Below are 20053 nucleotides of genomic sequence, written 5' to 3'. Positions count from 1 at the left end.
TAATGCTATTTCTGTTTTTTTGGCTAGGCACTGACCACTAGGGCTACAACTAACAATTTGTTTTCTTTATCAACCAGAATTACCTTCAGTAGAGCGCATACCTCAGCTGAGGCCCAACAGTCCTCTTTCATTCAATCAATCCTAATCTGATATCAAAGTTTTTTTTTAATCAAAGTTTTTGTGTAATGCTTCTGACAAATCAACCAACCAGCTTTCTTGGCAGAGGTAATCAATCCGCGGATTAATTTCACGATTAATCGCTTAGTCTATAAATCCAAAGACATTTGGTATCATAAATGAAACACACACACACACACACACACCCCCCCCCCCCCCCCCCACTAAATTCCTTACATTAAAGAAGCTGGAACAAGCAAATGTTATGAGGAAAAGTCACATTTTGGTAGAGTCACTCAGCAACATTAACAATTACTGTAAAGTGTCCACAGTGTCAATTTTCTGGCATCCCATTGAGCTTCTTAAATGTCATATTAGGCTCAACGATATTTTTCTCTCATGAATAATCTGTTGTTGGCACTGACTGGCCTGGCATAAGGGACAGTGTTCATTCTGTTAGCTTTTTGTGTTATGAGCTGAGAGAATTAAATGGCACACACCAAAGATACACCTTAATCAAGGTTTGGAGACACATCAGAATAAAGCTCTGCTGTCTTTCGTACGTGCAGATTCATAAGCTGCTTATAGCCTGAAAGTGGTTCAGTAGTTTCAGCCACTCACTGCCAAGTGTCAGAGAGACTCTGTCCTGCATTGCACTCTGCTCAGGAAGCCGTATGGAGTCCGTCCATCACCATGGCAATGTGCTGCTCTGGCAGAGCTGTTGTCATGGCAGTCAGTCACGCACTTGTACTCTTCCACCCTTTAAAGTCTGTCACTCTGACAGCAGAAGCTCAGCTTTTTACGTATCCGAGTCCCTGTGTGTTAAGCTCGTCGTGGCGTTAATCTGTATCATTAATTCACTGTTTTGTAAGTGTGCTTTGCTTCTTTGCCACCTGGTCCCTCTGCTGCCTGTTGAGCTCTACCTCTCTCATCAGAGTTATGCAAGGTCTGCCCTATAATGTGATTAACTAGCAGTCTGCAGTGTGTATTTCCATCTTCTCAACCCTCTGACCTCCCTGGCCCAGTTCTGGGTGTATCATGCTTTACGTGGGACTGTGTCAACTATAATCTCCCTTAGTGACTACATCTACTAGACTGCGTCTGTTTGCTTGCTCTGTGGTAACCCCTGCAGCTGTGGTGCTTCTTAGAAGTCAGTGGGCTAGATGCTAAAGGGTAGATAGCTGTCTGTGTTGCCCAGTTGAAATGGTTCCAGGCGGTAAGCTGAGGAAGCTGCTGATCCAGTGGGGGCAACAGTGGGGGTTGTTCTTGTACGAAGCATTAGGGGATAGTGTGTATGTGTGGGTTGGTGACATTAGGTGTAGGCAGACACCACGTCTCTTTTCATAGCCCCGAGATTAATGACCACCCTTGAGGAGCCTAAACTGTCACGGGGAGAACATGTGAGTTTGCCTCGGGAAAAGGAAGCCTAGTCCAGTAGACATTTGTTTAACTAAGTGTAACAGACTGTGTGGCCAGGGGACCTTTGGTAGGAGCCGTCTAAACAGTGAGAATTGATCTCCTCATCTTCGATGTGGGTGGGTGGGTGGAAGGGGGTGGGGGCAAGCCTCCTGTTAATGTCAAGGGTACATCTGCTGCTATATTAGTCCAAATGTTTACACAGTCTCAGTGGGTGCCATGGAGGAGAGTGGGCGAGAGTTCACCCAGCCAGCCCCCTCCCCCTGTGTGTGTGTGTGTGTGTGTGTGTGTGTGTGTGTGTGTGTGTGTGTGTGTGTGTGTGTGTGTGTGTGTGTGTGTGTGTGTGTGTGTGTGTGTGTGTGTGTGTGTGTGTGTGTGTGTGTGTGTGTGTGTGTGTGTGTGAGATTCGCAGTGTCACAGTAGAAGGGGTGGGAGGGTTTTGGGCTGGCTGTTCTATCTGTCTATTTGTCTCCATCCAAGGCCATTTCCCAAAGAGGGAGGCAGGGCTCTCAACTCCTCCACTGTCTGGCGCTACATCAGCTGACCAAGGCCCTCCCCTTGTGGATTAGAGTGGAGGAGGGCTTGTTCTGGGCTGTGGGGAAGGGGAGAGAGTGAGAGAGATAGGGAGGAGAGAGAGGGAGCATGAGAGAAGGAGAGTGAGCGAGAGTGTAAGTGAGGGAGCGGGTCTCGGCAGCCCCTGAATGTAAACAGATTATTAGATTAGTGGCCATGAGAAGGAGACGGCTCAAGAGAGGACTGTCACTCTCTTTCTGTCCGTTTCCCTCCCTCCGTCTCTCTCTCTCTCTCTCTCTCTCTCTCTCTCTCTATCTCTCTTTCTTTCTTTCTGTCAGTGCTGATGGGGCTCTGTCTGTTTTCTCTGTGATTTAGCTGGTGCTGGTGAAACCGGAGAAACTTCTCGCTGGACCGAGGAGGAGATGGAGGTCGCCAAAAAAGGTAGTGTTTCATTTCTTTTCTCTCTCTCAATTTATGTCTCCGTCTTCCCTCTCTTTCTCTGCGTTGCTGTGGCCGCTCTGCTTTTTTATGATCTTTCCTTGTCCCCCCACCCTCCCCTCCCTCCCCTGTCTCTTTCTCTTTTCCTCTTCTGATTATGTGATGTTGCCTCGCCCTGCCCGATCCTTACATGCACACGGAAATGAATGTGCACACGCAATCACACAGATAGAAACTCGTACTGGTGCTTTACTGGAAGCTGTCAAAGGACCCATGAAGGGTTTCAGGGATTTTTTTCTGTTAGCTGCACTGCTCTACTGGCTTCTTGGAACTGATCTATTAAGGCCATCCGTGAAGCAACAGAGCGTGACAGTTGCATCTTCCTCTAAAGATCTCTATATATTATTCACATGCAAAACTTTTTTCAGAACTGTTTTTTTGAGTTACTGTGGTCTTATAAATTCTTCAAAATGTCTGTATCATTGTGTCTGTTGTCAGGCTGTGGCGCTGCAGTCATTAGTCAGGTCATATGCCATTCAAGTTTGCCCCCCTTCCCTCTTTTTGCTCGGCTTTGTGTCTATAGGCTCCTGCATAGGGTTCCCTGAGTGCCAAGACCCGTAGACTGGGGAGAGTAAATAAAGGGATTAATGTGGATTAATTAAGACTCTCTTGGTTGGACATTGGAGGTTTGCTTCCCTGTTAACAGAAATATGGCACTCCTATGATCTCCTCAGGCATTCAGACCTGTATGTTAGATATGTCTTTGGATTAGTGTACCTTAAAGAGACCTGCACGACCTCTTCTAGTCATATGACAAAGCAAGTTCAGGAATCACTTTTATGCTATACCGCCACACATGGCTGCTCATGCAAGCACAGTTTCAGCCCAAGTCATTCTTGTAACCTGGTGATCTGCATTAGCCTTGGTGTTAATACTAGCCTAACACATCCCGTGCTTGGTAGTCAAACCAAAAGTATTCACAGAGGGAAGAGAAACTCTACATAGAGAAATGGAAAAGAACAGTTCTTTGTTGTAGTCCATGTATATTCACACCTGCAATCTAATTGAATTAAATCTGTAGTTCTTAATTGATCTGGTCATTACTGAGATTAGCAGATAAACTTTTAGCAAGTCAGACATATAATGGATCAATGTCCATCTGCCCATCTGCAAGCAAGCTCAGGTATTACTGTCTAATACAGGTACTTTTAAGGTTGCTGGTAGTTATTACACTGGTTCGTCTGAAGTTAGAGTTATCAGTGCTTCAGACAAAGACACCAAAAACAACTATCGCACCTTTCACAACAAAACACATTAAACATCAGCACCACCTGGTCAAATGTTTGATCATTTCTCTTGAAATTATCATAGACGTTGATCATCTTCTCTGTTTCGACTTCAACCATAATGCTTATGTTTAAATGTTATAAGCTTCACAAAAATTGTGTTTTCTTTGTATTTATATTGGTATTATTATTAGGGCCACCTGATACTGGAAAAAACTGACATGGCGATATTTTGTTTTTTTTCTGTGATATGAAAATACATATATCCGCCAGATAACTTGGTGGTTCGCATTGCACGAGGATCCTGCATGTTGCTCAAAAGCAACAAGCTTTAGTTTATCCAAGAACCCTTAAATTGGGACTAAATTATGTAATATCAGACAGACGTCTTTTGTAGATTAGTCGTGGACAATGAGATCTGTGCGAGGTTTACTGTTGGATCGAGCAGCAAAAAAGCTGTAGTGGGAAGTTAATTTGCCCTACTTGACATTGCATGTCCTGTGCTGTGTTTATTGCGCACACACACATTGCAATGTCGATGCTGAAACAATGTATTTTGCAGCCCAATTATTATTTATATAATTACTTTTTTCGGGGGGGGAGGGGGCTGTTATTGCATAATCTTGAATGTTATTCTTTATAACATTTACAGTCATTATATTCGCCATGCCAAATATCCAGAAAACTAAGAATTTAAAAATAAGATGTTAAGATCTTCTTAGCTCTGTCAAGGACTTTTGTCAAGGATCCACGATATTATTGGGTAGATTGTTGCCATCGTATTACTATAATATTGATAATGTTTTATTTCTATTTTTTTGCTGATTCAGGAATGAAAACAAATGTTTGATCATTTCTCTTGATTACTTCTTTCTCATGCTACTTACTGTCGTTTGTCATGTGACAAATGTAACTGGCCAGATGGTAGAGCAATCAAGTGTAAAGTCATCTGAAGAGATTTAAGTGATGTTCCAAGTGCCCCATCTTGTGAGAAATATCTCTTGTTGAATGTGTTGTGTGCAGTGCTCCTTAGCTATGATATGAAACTTTAGATATTTTAGAGCACAATTTAACAGTGAATGCTCTTTAGAGGGTCCTGCTGACAGTGATTGTTCAGTACAGGAGCATTTTATGCATATGTTTGCTGAATTTGCCATGGTGGTCAAAACAGATGATTTGACAGAGTACGTAGCTGAACTTGTGTATATGCCTTTTTAGTTTGTACTGTCTCTAGGTGTCTACTGGATGTCACAAAATTCACAAGACCCTCTGCGTGACATTTTTTGGTTGTCTGCAAGTTTAAGTAACTCGAAAAACAAGATGTGAGTCACTCTGAACAGTCTCAATGCCCTCAATCCCTCATTTAACCGGAGCAGTAATGGGGCTTTGTGTTTAGCTCTGTTGTGATCTGTAAAGCTGCCAGTATCCTTCATCTCAGTCGGCCTGGGAGGGAGGGGAGGTCACAGGGGTTACCGAATTTAGAGAAGAGACACCCTAATGTCAAAGGTAAATGGTAGTCTTCCAGTTCACTGCAGCTTGACAGAGCAGTTTCAAAGTTTAGTGGGATCATCAAAGCTGAGTGTTAATCAGGATGGGGGAAGACCAACAGCAGCCCATAGCAACAGGGGGACCCCATGTGTATAGTTTGCAGTAATACCAAAAGTTCACCCTCAGTGATGATAACAACTGCAGCTGCTTTTCATTCTAAAGAGAACCTTTTAAGAATTCATTAAGATCGTCTTCTTGAATCATCGTTATGGCGCTGATACAGCATGAAGCAATCATTGGAAATATGAGCTGTATAAGATGTCGGAATATGTCCGTGTCAAATCAGGCTGTCATGGCTCGGCTCCACAACTCTGCTGTTCCTTTACAGTAAATAAAATTGTTGTGATAGCTCTGATATACCATAAGCTTGTGTTAGTATACATAAGTTATTTCAGCCTTAGTCTGCATTTTCAAATGGCTGCAAATGTTCACTGCTGAATTTTCTGTCTTTTTCCTGCACCAGGGCTAGTTGAGCATGGGCGAAACTGGCCAGCCATTGCCAAAATGGTGGGCACCAAAAGCGAGGCACAGTGCAAGAACTTCTATTTCAACTACAAGAGACGTCACAACCTGGACAACCTGCTCCAGCAGCATAAACAGGTAAGCTGTTTGCGATCTGCTTTCTGTTATAGTCTGTCATTTAACTGCAGTGTATGAATGAAAAATGCTTTTCTCTGTTTCCCAGGACACACGGCGGGCTCGTGCTGATAGGTCTCAAGGAGAAGGTCTAGCCACAGCATCACCCGATGATGATGATGAGGACAACCCTGATGACAGTGAAGGTCAGAGAGATGGATGATAGGAAGCATGTGCTCATCGTTAGACACACATGCCCAAACACTTTTTTTTTTTACACGCTTCTTCCTGTTTATCTGAGGTCAGGGTAAGTCAAAGAGCAACCTGTGTGTCCTTGCCTATGAGTTGTGGAGCCTCATGCCTGATATTACCAAGTGTTAAAGAAAGAGTTTATGGAGGGACGGAATGCAGTGATAAGTACAGTACAAAGCTGGGAAGCCTGATCCGAAATGCCCTCTGAATATCACGTAAGGATTTCATTTGGGTTGATGGCAATGTGCTTGCTCTCTGCTGACTGTAGTTTTAATGAGACGGGAGAAAAAAAGGATCAAATGAAAAAAGCAAGGGGGGAGAGGTGGAGATAAAAGATATGAACTAATTCTGACTACATGGGCGCCTGTTGCATAACAGTTCTTGGCTTTGAAGACTCAACAAAGCCTGCTCTTTGAACACAAAGTGCTGGTCCACTTGTTTGATCCAGCAAGCCGGCCTGTCTACCCGCCTCTCCAGAGGTCGTTATCTTTGCTGGCACTGCATAGTGAAGAAGTCCATGATTTAAAAAGACAGTAAATTTACACTGAATGGTGCTGGTTTGTAAAAACAACATCTTGTTTTTTAACAGCAGAGTGGCTCAATATGTTTCTCTTGTTGGAAGACTTAAAAATGATTTAAACAGCCTCCACTTTGCAAGATAGCAGTGGCGACAGCGGGAGGTCACAGGGTTTTCTCTCATGTTTATTTCACTTTGTCTTTGTCCTATAGAAATCCAAACTGCTCTTTCGAGGTCTTGGTGATTTGCAGCCTGTCGACGTCACATTATACAAATTAGACAGTGGAGCACATAAATCAAGAGGAGGCATTAGTGCACTCTATTGAAGTGTACTTAGAAACATTGTAGTGTTTGTCATTTTCTGATTTTGGTTTGATACATATAATGCATTTCCAAATTGTTTTTGTGTAGACATACCATCTGGAGTACCATCACCATGGCAACAACTGCAGCAGTAGCTAATATGCAAATCAACAGTGGCAGGCAGATTTTTTTTAAATATGCAGTTCTATCAAAAGAATTTATGATTTTCAGATATAACTCTTTTAAAAAGGCACGTTGTTCATTGTCTTGTTTGACATAGTGTATCCCTACACAGTTGGCATTTAAGATGATTTTACTCAAGTGTGAAAGGAACGGATAGTTTGTGTTTTGAAAGGCTGGTTTTCTGTATCTTTAAGGCCTTGGACTTAGCATAAGCAAACTTTAATAGTGGAAACCAATATCTTTAAATAAACAAACTCTAGTAATAGATTAGATACAGTAAGAAATGGCAGTTACATGTGTGCCGAAGTAAAAGGTGACAATGTATAAATTCCAGAGGGGGTAGGAAAGAAATATGTGAGGCATAAAGTGGAAGTAACTTTTTGGGGGATTTTATGTTTGTATATCTTGCGGTCTCATTGGTTATTTATTGATCCATTACTTGTTTCACATTCACAATACACTTTGTTTTCCAAGAAAAACTTTTCTACATGATAAATGACCCTTTATGTTGCGACAGGTCTACATGTGCTTATTTATTTACTCATCGACATCCTTTAATTCCTGAATTCCTGAAATTTGCTTTAATTCTATTGAGTTTCATAAATTGTTTGACATATACTAAATCACTAATACTTATCTTATTAATACTTGTCATGTTTCCTCAGGTGGTGACAACAGCTCTGATACAGAGAGTGCCCCCTCCCCCTCTCAGGCTGACTCCTCAAAGTCTGGAGACTCCAAGAGGGCAGACAGCACTGCAGGAGATGCTCAGTGCTCTGACCAGGACAAAGGTCAAAGCAGCAATGGAAAGGCCCAGGAGCCCTCATATGGAGATCTCTGTGTCAAGGAAGAAAAGAGCCCAGAGAGCGATACTGGAGCTCAAGAGGCCAGGATGGCCTACCCAGGCTCGTTGCATCCCAAGACTGAACCTCAGGATGTAGACATGAAGACAGGAGAGGTTCAGGTCAAGATGGAGCCTGAGATGAAGGAGAGAGGAGAAAAGGGAGATCATGGTGGGAGGGAGGTGCACTCAGATAATGACTCCAGCGCCACCTGCAGTGCTGATGAGGATGTGGAAGCGGAGCCTGAAAGGAGGTTTGTTATCATTATCACTGTCTCTAATTATCATGTTGTGAGTATGTAATTTTACAAGAACAGGACATCCTTATGGTTTTGCTTTGTGCTTCTGCAGAATATTCTCCATGGAAAAGCCTTCATTGCTCAACCCTCCAGGCACGGTGCTGGTGTCCTCACCCAAGCAAAGCCAACTCAACATCCAGCAGCTGCAGCAGCGGGCAGCCGCCATCCCACCTATGGTTAGTCACAGTTTCAGGTTGATCCATTTACACTGGCGCAGAGGCAGGTAGCAGGTTGAAAGGATCCCCACACATTTCCAAAATCAGTCATTATGAGCAGTGTGATAAAATCACAAGCTGTAGGTATTTATACTGTCAGCCTGTTAATTTCTCTGTTGTATGCACACAACACTTCCAAAGTGTGCTGTGCTGACATTGTTGACTGTTTTGTGACATTTCTCTAAATCTGCATCATTTATCTACCAAGGTCTTACGCTCATAGTTGTCAATGTGTCTGATATCCTTTGAAAGCAGAAGTTAAAAGCATTTTTTATTTGAAGTTTGGTCAGCGTTCTGTGTACATCGCGTCAGTACTGTGATCAATATCTTTCTTAGTTAATATCTGGCATTCCAACTCATTTGGACTTTCTCCCTCCTCAACTTCAATTTATCTAGGTGCCTGGTCCTTTTGGCCCTGGTGGTGTGCCCATCAGTGGCTTCACCATGTTGCAACACCAGATCAAAGCAGTGCATGATTCGGCGCACCAAGAGGAGAAGCAGAGGCAGGATCAGGGAGACCTGGAGCGCAGACCTCCCTTCAGCACCCGCAGCCCCACCATACTAGACAGAGATGGTAAGAGAACAAAAACTATCCTCATTCTGTCCTCATCTCTCCTCCTTCCTGTTCATCGCTCCGTCAGCCTCGTTCCTCGTTGCTGCTAGCAGTGGACTATTTATAGCAGATGCATTTTTTAGGCCCCATTCATTTTTGTGCTGTTTCATGAAAGGAAGAGTTTGAGGGTGATCTGGACTGTCGTAACGTGATTCAGCCTGAGTCAAGACAAAAAAAAAGCTAGCTGACCCTGTTTTAAATTTGATGCAAAGTCAGAGCTGAAGTCTGTGTTGATGCCTTTGGATGAAGGAGGGTACTGTGGTGTTTTTTTGAAGTTGTGTGACTGGAGCTGGTCACAGCAGGACACTTGCTGCTACTGGGCAGACAGACATAGTTCAGCCACTCAGCCTTAGAAGGCAGTGCATCAGTGTCACTAGGCAGACTGACTGCATTATGGCCTGATTTTTGCCGAGCTTTTAGCACCTTTTAGTCAGAGTGCTGTGGAAGTTAGAGCAGCTGTCAGTAATCTGCTGAGCTGTCACACCAAGATATTTATTACACAGGTCTTCTGTACTTTCTGTGTGTTTGGGTGGCGGCATTAGTTGTACAGGCCCATCCATCTGGGTCAGCTCAATGCTCACTGGCATTGAGTTCTTCCTTTAATAGTGGTTGTCTTCCCTTTGTCCTTATGCCTGTGTACTACAGGTAAGCCCTTACCCTACATGCCTTATGACATGAAGCTGGCTCTGGACCAGGAGGCCCTCTCCGGTCGGCCAGGCTCTCCCTACAGACTCTCCCCCAGGGAGCTGAGCAAGGCCTCACCCCAGCATGACCCCAACGCCCCCAATGTCTCCCGCTACAGTGTGCCACCAGGTAAAAGCACACATCTTCACCTCCTCCCCTGCCTTCTTGCCTCCTCCCTTCCCCTGGTGATACAAACGAGCCTTGCCAAACTCTTATTGAGTCTTGAGGCACCTTTTTGGCTCCTTTGGCAATATATTTCTATAAATTGGATTTAAATGCAGTATACTTTTATATGTGAACCTCTTTTATTTCAGTTTGACATTTTTTGATATCTATATTTTATTCTCTTTGAGGCTTTTATGATGACTTGTTTTTATATCTGTATATACAATTGCATAATTGTCTTTATTTGAAGTTAAAGTTGGAGCAGAGAATGGTCGATGTGGAGCTTTTAATCCTGTCGTCAATCTGGTTTTAGCTGTGTTTTAGGGCCGTGCTTTGTGCATTAGATGAGTAATGTTGAATTTCCACTTGTCTGTTGTATACTTGTATATGTACCCACATTGGGGTTATACAGTGTATTGGATGAGTTTAGCTGTCATTAGAAATGCGTTTTAAAACCTCTGCTAGAGTTCCTCTCAAGAAATATTAAATCAGTGCAGTTACAAATGCTTTTCTAACAGTTTTATCCTGAGAATGTGCTGTTTTCGGTGTAGGCCTCTCTTTTAAAGGTAAAGTTGATGCTTGTTTAACCGTTGCTTGGGAGGAACAGCCCATTGTGTGTTGTGGGTCTTCGTTTGGTTTGTTGATGAGTAACCCCTTTTAGCATTACAGATATGTGCTATTTAGGCCACGCAGAGCTCAGATCCCTGCGTGAGGGAAAAGCACTGTGCGTTTGTACACGTGTACCAGTACAGTAGAGGTCAAACAAGCATGAGCCAGCTCTTTCTGGCATAACCACATACTAGAGAGAAGGGTGGTGATTTTATAACTACAGTGAGTACGTCAATACATGACTCAGAGAAAACACTAGCATACTTCTTTGACCCTTATCTTGGCTCTTGTTCTACATTCATGTCTTAAAAAGAGGCTGAGGTGGTGTGTGAATCACTGCCAGTCAATAGTTGTCATCTTTACCAGTTTTATTTTTCATTTTTTGCAGAGAATAACAGACCATTACCCTCTTTGACATTTTGTTATGTTGTTATTTGCTTTTCAAATCCAGTGTCATCCACATATTCATAACTCAGAAATACAGAGAAAATACAGTTTTGTTAGTTATGGTTCAACATATCACTTAGTTATTCATTACCACAACTTCTGATCTCCTCCATTACATTTTTCTATGTATGATGTAAAGGCAGGATGAGCCCAGTTGTTTGTGATGTACTAACATTTTGGGTTGAATGTGATGCCATTTTTCTAAGGTACAATGACATAAATAAAGAGCAAAACTACAGGTCATAGGCACAAATAAACAACATATGGACATAGGCACAAGTCAAAAATCGTAATTGTACAGATTGTGAGCCCACTGAGGCAATGTGATTGTGATTTTGGGCTATATAAATAAAATTGATTTGATTTGAAAATTCAGTCACATCATAATGTGTTTACATGTGACATTATAAAGTGTATGACATTTCAAGTTCACATATCCGCTTTAAGTGGTTATAATAAATTATAAATCTTGGAATCATTAAATTAAGTTTATCTTTGTTAGCCATGACTTGCGAACCATTTAGGCTTAGTTTTATCACTGGAATGCATCCAAATCACCTTATCATACCTGATGGTCATCTATTCTTTTATTGACATTTACACTTTGAAATTGATATTCAAACATTGCTTTCACTTTAGAATTTTTCGTGCCTAGATTTGCATGCCTAGAAGAGATCAAGGCTGTGTGAAGTGTACACTTCTAGTGGCTGTTGTCGCACTGATTCAACACTACATAATACCTCATGTAGCGCAGTGGTTAGCACTGCTGCCTTACAGCAAGAAGATCCTGGGTTTGAATCCCATAGGGGCATCCTTTCTGTGTGGAGTTTGCATGTACTCCCTGTGCTTGTGTGGGTTTCCTCCAGATACTCTGGTGTCCCCCACAATCAAAAATATGGTGGCTCTTTGCCACTGGTTAAGATCTGGAGTACTCTCCACACAGCTTTCTTGGGGTGGGTTAAATACAGAATACCAGTTTCACCATGTTGTATGTTGTACATTGTATAACATGTGACACAAATTGAGATTATTCTTCTTCTTATATTATGTGCATGCAGGATCTTCTGGTATTTGCAAGAATCTTGCAGTGACACTAGAGCAAAGTGATGTATGAGGGAGGGCAGGATCAAAACTATACATTAATTTAATGCTGATCATGCATTATTTCATAAACCTGCAGTCATCTACTATATTTACAGCATTATGGTTTGTTGACAGCAGTAAAGGCTTGCTTTTGCTTTACAACAGCAAACAGGTGCAGTTTAACAAATTGGGTGCACAGCAAACATCCCCTGTGAAAATGTCTCTTGCGGTCGTTGATGCTAAAATTACATTTGCACTTTAACTAAAGTTGGACTGCAATAGTCTTGTTTGTCATTTGGGGCAAAAATATTTCTCATGTCCTGACAAATTAAGTTGTTGTCCCTGAGGGGGAACTGCAGTATTAATGTTAATGTTTGACACACAGTGTCCCTGCAACAGGGATTTATAAATTCGTCATAGAGTGGCTTGTTTTCTTATCTGTCCCTGTATGAGCCAGCAGGATGATGACGTCCATGCTGGCTGGAGGAACTCTCACACAGCCATTTGCATTTTTGATTTTGTGGAGTGCAGAGCAGTGTCCTCCCTACATGGAGGTTACTCCCGGTCTTCTGTGGTTGCATTTGTGTGCTATGATCCATTTTGTCTACTCAGCTTTCCCAGGAGACAGTAAAGCAGACAGCAGGCATGGGCCAATGTTACCTCAAGCTGAGGATAGGCTATTAAGTGAAGTCATCAGTGCTTAGTTTACCAATCACTGGAGTCTGTCTGAATGAAGCTGAATATTTTATCATGCAGTCTTTGGTGGGAAATGAAGCTTAATGGAACCCTTATGTTGGGTGGGTTGAAGTTGTGGTTTCTGGCAGACGGAAGACATCTAGAGCACAAGTTACTCTGTGAGCTGATATTAGTTTGTGATTTCACTGTAAAGAAAGTTTTTAATCCTTTTCTGTTTAGGTAGGTATTTAATCCCTAAATGTCGTTCTGGTAGTTGGTCATCTCTGGCTTTTAAGGGTTTATTTCTTTTTAACTTTTGGTTATTTTTGTATTCCCACCAGTCCTCCACCCTGCCCCCAACCAGCTGGTCCAGAGTATGCCAGATGGAGTCCGCGTGACGTTCAGCAGACCCAGTCGACCTCCCAACATTCCCTCTCCTCCTCCACTCATTCCAACCACCAAGCCGACGGACAAGCCCTCCTTCATCCAAGGCGGCTCCATCTCCCAGGTAAGACACCAGGAGGGCTTGATGGAAAAGGTCAGCTGGTGGACACAGTGGAGCAACCCTGCTCAACAAACAGTAACTATGAAAATGCATACCTTTTTCTTGTTTCTTTTTCAGTGTATCCCACATATAAAGCCATTGTAAAAGGTGTATTACTCAGGAAAATTAAGACTTAAGGACTTGTTTATTGCCTGCTATCACATCATATACCACATTTATAAATGACTTACTGTAACACTTAAAAGATTATAAACATCACTTGACACGACTATCTTGTTTTAAGGAACACAGCGACCTGACCTTGAAATGTGTTCTTTGCTCCTGCTTTCCCAGGGAACTCCTGGCACATACCTGCCATCCCATGCTGTCTATGGGCCAGAAGGCACTAAGAGCACCGTAGGTTCCATCTCTCTGGGTCTGCCTCGACAGCAGGATCCTAACAAGCCCGGTATGACAACAAGCTGTCACATTACTACGCCATATTTTGAAGATGCAGGTCAGACAAGCCACCGCTCAAAAACAAACATGACATAAACACAACAGTAGGCTTACATGCAGTATGTAAGTTTTATCTCTTTACGTCATGAAATTTTGCTAAAGCAAGCTTTTTATTATGGAATGGATTTTTGCAAGTCAGTCTTTAAACATATTAAAAATAGATGGATCTCTGATGGTACACTTAAAATCTGCTGAACACTTTTTGTCAATTGACTTTTTGACTAAAAAGTATGGTGTCTTCACCCATGTCGTTGAACCTGACCTGCTGCAGTAACTGTTTCAATCTTGAAGCTTTAATCATTGCACTAAAGAGCATCTATTCCCTCCTTTAATGCCCACACTTACACTCCACTTGCTGCTACACATTCATCCTCAGTCATAACAGTGGTGTCTCCTTAAGAGAGCGCATGTAACTCAGCCTTATGGAGGAATCTCATTCCATTTTTGAATACATTACGTGTACATTTAAATTTTGCATTATGTTTGAAATACTGATAGGCTCACTATTAATAGCTCCATGTAGGCCTGTGTAGATGGGTCTTTGCATATGTTGAGTCCAATTTCCTCTGCTGCTGAAAACATGCTGCTTATTTGCACTGCCACCAATATTGACTGAGACACGCTGCATAACATGTTACTTTGTCAAAGAGATTGCTCAGGACAATTAAGGACATTTTGACCATGAAAGAAAAGGTTGATGTTTAAAAAAATCCTGTGTAGCTTTGGAGCACAGCTCCTTTGTGTTACTCCAGAACATTCTAAACATTTTCAACAATGTTCAAGCCCAGAGAAATCTATAATTTAATTTAAGTTAATGGTGCACTTTATTTGGTTGCCTGTCAAGGTAACTTCTGGGGAAGCATCAGAAGGTACAGCAGAGAGTGAGGAATGAAATTGCAAACGTGACTGAACGTAACATGAATAAAACTTAAATATGATACCTCATCTCAAACATTTTTGCCTGAGTCACATCAGATAGATTTTCATCAGCAATAGTGGCTTGTAGTACAATGAAGACAACTTCCATGATCCCACACTACTTTACAGTCATCAGAAGTTGTCTTTTGTTCTTGTTTTGATTGAGAGCCACCTAGCAGCAGAAATCACATACTGTGTGTTTAAATCTTGGCACTTAAACTGGTATTACTACCAGAGTCAAACTTTTGAGGCAACTCCATTAGATGATGCCACCCACACGACTGAATTATCCTTTATTTCTTTGTGTAACACTTCAGGAGCTGCAGTTCCATCCATACAGGATGGCAGAGGCAACCCAGCAAAAGTGGCTGAGGGTCTGCCTTTCAGAGGATCAATCACTCAGGTAATAAATGGAAGAAGTGATTTTCTTTTTAAATTGTGATTATTTATTTATCTTTTTTACACTACGTGATCAAAGCTTTAAATGGATACATTACATATAGGCAGATAGACTTTTTCATCATTTCATCGTTATTCATTTAAGGATGTTTCATTATATCTTTGCTCTTTTCTGAAACAGGGCACACCAGCCCTGCCCCAGTCCAGCATTGCTGCTGACCTTCTGAAGGGCACAATAACAAAGCTTGCCACAGAGGACCTAAGCAGCCCGGACAAGGCCAGGGGAGAACAGCTGGCTAAAGGTCATGTCATCTATGAAGGCAAGAGTGGTCACATCCTCTCCTATGATCGTAAGGGCTTTCATGATTGATATACCAAATAATTGTTCAGCATTTCTCTACAAGAACACAACTCTGATTGAGATTTTTATGTGTCCAAAAGCTATCAAGAACCCCAGGGAAAACACCCGCAGCCCCAGAACAGGCCATGAGCTGAAACGCACTTATGACATGATGGAGGGACCCATGGGGAGGGGACACCCTGGCAGAGAAGGAGCTCCATTTGAGGGTATTGCTTGTTTGTTAATGAGTGTGTGCTACCTGTCATGATTTGTTTGTTCTGTATCAGGAGACTTGATACTATTTATTGGTTTTTCAGGGTTGATTAGCAGAGCCTTGCCCAGAGATGGTCTACATGGAGAGTCTAAGGACAGACCATTGATGACTGGATCCATCATGCAAGGTAGCTAATTGTAAAGCTTGCCACATTTCAATCACTGACATTTACTAGTAGCATCAAAAAATCAGAAAAGGCTGTAATATTTTTTTTTTTCCCAGGAACACCTAGAACTGCTGCAGAGACCTATGAGGAGGCCATGAAATATGGAAAACAGATAAAGCGAGAGAGCCCACCAATCCGCTCCTTTGAAGGGGGTATTGGCAAGGGCAAGCCCTATGAGGGGGTCAATACTATCAAAGAGATGGGACGCTCCATTCACGAAATCCCCAGACAAGATCAGTCTGGCCAGGATCTCTGCAAGACCCCTGACCTGTCGGACCGGAGGGTTATGGAGGGCTCCATATCTCAGGTACGAAAGTTTCTGGTTTTAGATTGGGGATTTATTTTACCTCAGATATTTTGTTAGTGAATATGCTAAATCACAATTATGCATTATGTATGTAATCTGTGATATTGATGATGAATTGATGACTGATCTGCTTGTTCTTCCATTTACCAGATTCATTCTCTCAACCAGCCTACCATCAAGCACAACGTCAAGTCCCTAATCACCAGTCCCTCTAAGCTCCCCCACAGCATGCCCCAGCTTGAGGCCATGGAACGAGTCAAATATGATGAGGGCAAGGCAGTACGCCATACTTCTGTGGTCAACTCCACCACCTCTGTCCTGCGCTCCACCCACCAGGAGGCCAACAAATCCCAGCTTAGCCCAGGCATGTATGAGGATGCCAACGCTCGCAGGACCCCTGTTAACTACAGCACCAATCCCGTGTCCAGAGGATCACCCATGCTGGGACGTGCTCCAGAAGGTATATTCCATAAGCATTTTATTCACAAACTGCAGAACTTCATGTTCCTAGCCATTCCTCTTCTAATTACAGTAATTCTAGTGTCAGGCAAAATTGAATTAGACATTTATCTTATTAAACCAGGTCATCTCATTTGCTAGAATGAACAGATTTGGAGTAATATGTAATGTGCACCCACTGCTGAAGGCATTGGGTGAACTTTTATTCCTAATTTTTATTTTCTGTGACAGATGTATGGTCATGAGATGATATTTAGTTGATGTTCGACTAAGCATTAACTAATGAGATGAGCCATGTGTCTTCATGTTTTTCCAAAGGCGCTATGAGCTCTTCGAAATCTGCTGCACATGAAAGAAAGAGTGCCATGACCCCGACACAGAGGGACAGTGTCCCAGCCAAGTCCCCGGTGTCGGGTGGTGACCCTGTAGCCTCTCACAGCCCCTTTGACCCCCACCACCGGCCTGTTGTTCCTGGGGAAGTGTACCGACCTCACCTGCCTCCACACCTCGACCCCACCCTGGCCTTCCACAGAGTGCTTGATCCTGGTACGTTATTTACATCTTTTCCACTGTTTCCACCCTACCTACAAACAGAACAATAATGGCCTTAATTCTGAGTAGATTGACGAAAGCAACTCAAGGCCATCTAATTCATAGGCACTATATGCCTAGGATCTTTTTCAGCTATTGACGTCAGCAGTTGCGATCAGTATCTGTGAGCCTTCTGTTCATATGTTTTTCCTTCTTTTTTTTCCTCCTGTCATCCGCTACAGCGTTCATGTTCCCCAGGCAGCCGTCCCCAACAGGCTACCACAACACCTACCAACTATACACCATGGAGAACACGCGGCAGACCATCCTGAACGATTATATCACCTCGCAGCAGATGCATGTCATCCCTAGGCCTGACATGGCCCGAGGCCTGTCACCACGGGAACAGCCCGTCGCTATCCCTTACGCAGCCGGAGCTCGAGGTACGGCCCTCCACCAGCTGACCCTCTCTCACCTGTGGCAACAGGAGGGGGAGAGGCAGTGGGCAAGAGGGGCTATAGTATGTAGACTGTGTGAAGTAGTGGCTACCTTTTCCAGACGCCCAGAAGCAAATGACCTAGTCAAACTCTGCTGATTTGCTCTTCATATTGGGGCTGCAACTGATTGGGCTACGACTCAATTTTGGCAATTTTGATTGGGTATGGTCATCAAATCTCCATTTGCTGAGTGGTTGCCTCTAACAAGTTGACCACTATTCCACTCCCTTTGCAGCCCTGTTGCTTACTGATAAATCTGTATTTGGGAGCACTAACAGATGTAGGTGATGGGTTACAGTTAAGTGTATACGGTGTTCATACATTCAGAAATTGATGGATCAGTTTTTGTTGTTCACCGTTGGCCCTTTGCTTCTGTCTGTAAAAGGGATTATTGATCTAGCCCAGATGCCTCCAACTATCCTGTTGCCTCACCCTGGGGGAACAGGTACTCCCACTTTGGAACGCATGGCCTACCTCCCTGGAGCTCAGCCCCCTTTCCCTCCTAGGGCTTTCAACCCAACCTCCATATCGCCAGGTGAGGACCCCTCCCTTCCCCATCCCTTCACCCCTTATCTTCCCTGCCACGATCTCGGTGTTCCCTCACACCTCTGTAAGAGTGCAGCCCTGCACTGGCCGGAGGTATCAAAGGTCAGTTCTGCCTGTCCAGTCACAGATCAAGTTGAGTCTTCCTGCAATCATACTGGGAGGAATTTCTCACGCAGTTGTTTGACTGTTGCACAACAACCGGGTGATTATCTGTTTTACCTAAATAAACTGTTTCTTAGTAGATTATTTTATGGGCACAAAAAGTCTTGGTTTGAAATGTGAAATGTATTGTCTACTCTCTCATCTTTGAATGATCAAGTTTACTAATTTGTTTTTATGTCTACAGCTGAAACTGTGTAATGTCCATAATTATCTAAACTCAACACTCTTGTAATATGTAGAGTGAATTTTACAACAACTTGGAGGCATTAAAAATGATCAGTGGTTTTAATTTCCATTTTGGAATGCAAAATCCTTTTTTGTTTCACTCCATTTAAATTAACATCTCTTGAAAAGTCTTCAGTGTAATTTGTATTCACTCATGGGACTGTATTCACTCATGGGATTGTCTGAAATGGAAAATATGGTAATATTCCTGAGACAGAATGTTACCACCATTGTGCTGCAATAGCTTCAGAACTTGTCAGCAAGGCTGTATGGTTCAGATTTCTGAGAGAAGCCTGATCCATCCTGTGTAAATCATGTGTGTCATATTGTTCTCAGGCCACCAAGCCAACCTTGCCGCTGCCGCTGCTGCCAGTGCAGAGAGGGAACGGGAGAGGGAGCGTGACCGGGAGCAACAGGAGAAAGAGAGAGAAAAGGAAAGAGAAAGGGAGCAGCGGGAGAGGGAGAGGGAACGAGAGCGAGAGAGGGAGCGGGAAATGCGTGAACGAGAGCGGGAGCGAACAAATGAATACATTCGTGGAGGTGAGTTGTTTTGCTGTAATTTAAAACAGCAGCACTTCAATTCAAAATTATAACGTTTATATTTAATAATATCACTTTGATATAAGAAATCTATGTTAATCCACTTTACTGAGCAGATGAAAGAAAAAATAAAGACTGGATAATACGCAATTAGACAAGCCAATATTTTATGACCGTGTGTACTAAATTGTGTTTGACTGAAGATTACTGATATGAAGTGACATTCACTGAACAATATCTTATTTTTCTAATGTTTAATTGATATCATTTCTTAAATATAGCACATCCCCATATTGACTTGTCTGTCTATAGACTGTGGTCTTTCAGAGTGTTTTCATATACACAACCATACAGTGGCAAGAAAAAGTATGTGAACCTTTTGGAATTTCATGGTTTTCTGAATAAATTTGTCATAAAATGTGATCTGATCTTCATCTAAGTCAAGGGTATTGACAAACATAATGTGTCTAAAATAATAACACGACATTTTTTTGACCTTTCATGTCTTTATTGAGAACGACCAAAAAAACCTCATAGTGCTTGTGGAAAAAGTATGTGAACCCTTGAGTTAATGACCTCAAAAAAGCTAATTGGAGTCAGGTTTTAGCACACCTGGAGTCTTGTTAAGATAATAAGGTTGGAGGTGTGGACTACAGCTACTTTGACTGATAAAAACCCCTCAAACTTTTGGAGTTTGCTCTGCACAAGAAGAACACGCTAATGTGAGCCATGCCTCGCCAAAAAGAGCTTTCAGAGGATCTACGATCAAGAATTGTTGATTTACATAAAGCTGGCAAGGGTTACAAAGTTATTTCAAAGACTTTAGAAATTCACCAGTCTACAGTTAGGCAAACAATCTACAAATGGAGACACTTTGGGACTGTTGCTACTCTACCAAGAAGTGGG

General features: G+C 42.6%; 1 protein-coding gene across 9 annotated transcripts in view; it reads left to right on the top strand.

Moving 5' to 3' along the window:
- The window catches only part of ncor1 (nuclear receptor corepressor 1), a 55846-nt gene that overhangs the window by 28708 nt on the left and 7085 nt on the right, over nucleotides 1-20053 (top strand). For 4 of the 9 annotated variants that reach the window (XM_073479027.1, XM_073479028.1, XM_073479026.1 and 1 more), the window contains 19 exons: nucleotides 2422-2487; nucleotides 5782-5918; nucleotides 6004-6100; nucleotides 7815-8244; nucleotides 8342-8465; nucleotides 8901-9078; nucleotides 9763-9930; nucleotides 13122-13360; nucleotides 13619-13733; nucleotides 15019-15104; nucleotides 15282-15450; nucleotides 15542-15667; nucleotides 15758-15841; nucleotides 15937-16187; nucleotides 16338-16647; nucleotides 16965-17192; nucleotides 17420-17620; nucleotides 18060-18209; nucleotides 18944-19147. In XM_073479027.1, coding sequence (XP_073335128.1) covers nucleotides 2422-2487; nucleotides 5782-5918; nucleotides 6004-6100; nucleotides 7815-8244; nucleotides 8342-8465; nucleotides 8901-9078; nucleotides 9763-9930; nucleotides 13122-13360; nucleotides 13619-13733; nucleotides 15019-15104; nucleotides 15282-15450; nucleotides 15542-15667; nucleotides 15758-15841; nucleotides 15937-16187; nucleotides 16338-16647; nucleotides 16965-17192; nucleotides 17420-17620; nucleotides 18060-18209; nucleotides 18944-19147 — 3363 coding nt within the window. The remainder of the gene's footprint in view (nucleotides 1-2421; nucleotides 2488-5781; nucleotides 5919-6003; nucleotides 6101-7814; nucleotides 8245-8341; nucleotides 8466-8900; nucleotides 9079-9762; nucleotides 9931-13121; nucleotides 13361-13618; nucleotides 13734-15018; nucleotides 15105-15281; nucleotides 15451-15541; nucleotides 15668-15757; nucleotides 15842-15936; nucleotides 16188-16337; nucleotides 16648-16964; nucleotides 17193-17419; nucleotides 17621-18059; nucleotides 18210-18943; nucleotides 19148-20053) is intronic. The other 5 variants (XM_073479031.1, XM_073479029.1, XM_073479032.1 and 2 more) reach the window with 4 other exon arrangements.

The sequence above is a fragment of the Pagrus major genome, chromosome 13, assembly GCF_040436345.1.
Source record: "Pagrus major chromosome 13, Pma_NU_1.0".
Lineage (NCBI taxonomy): Eukaryota > Metazoa > Chordata > Actinopteri > Spariformes > Sparidae > Pagrus > Pagrus major.
Note: the sequence above shows the minus strand (reverse complement) of the source record. Positions and strands in the feature narration are given on the sequence as shown.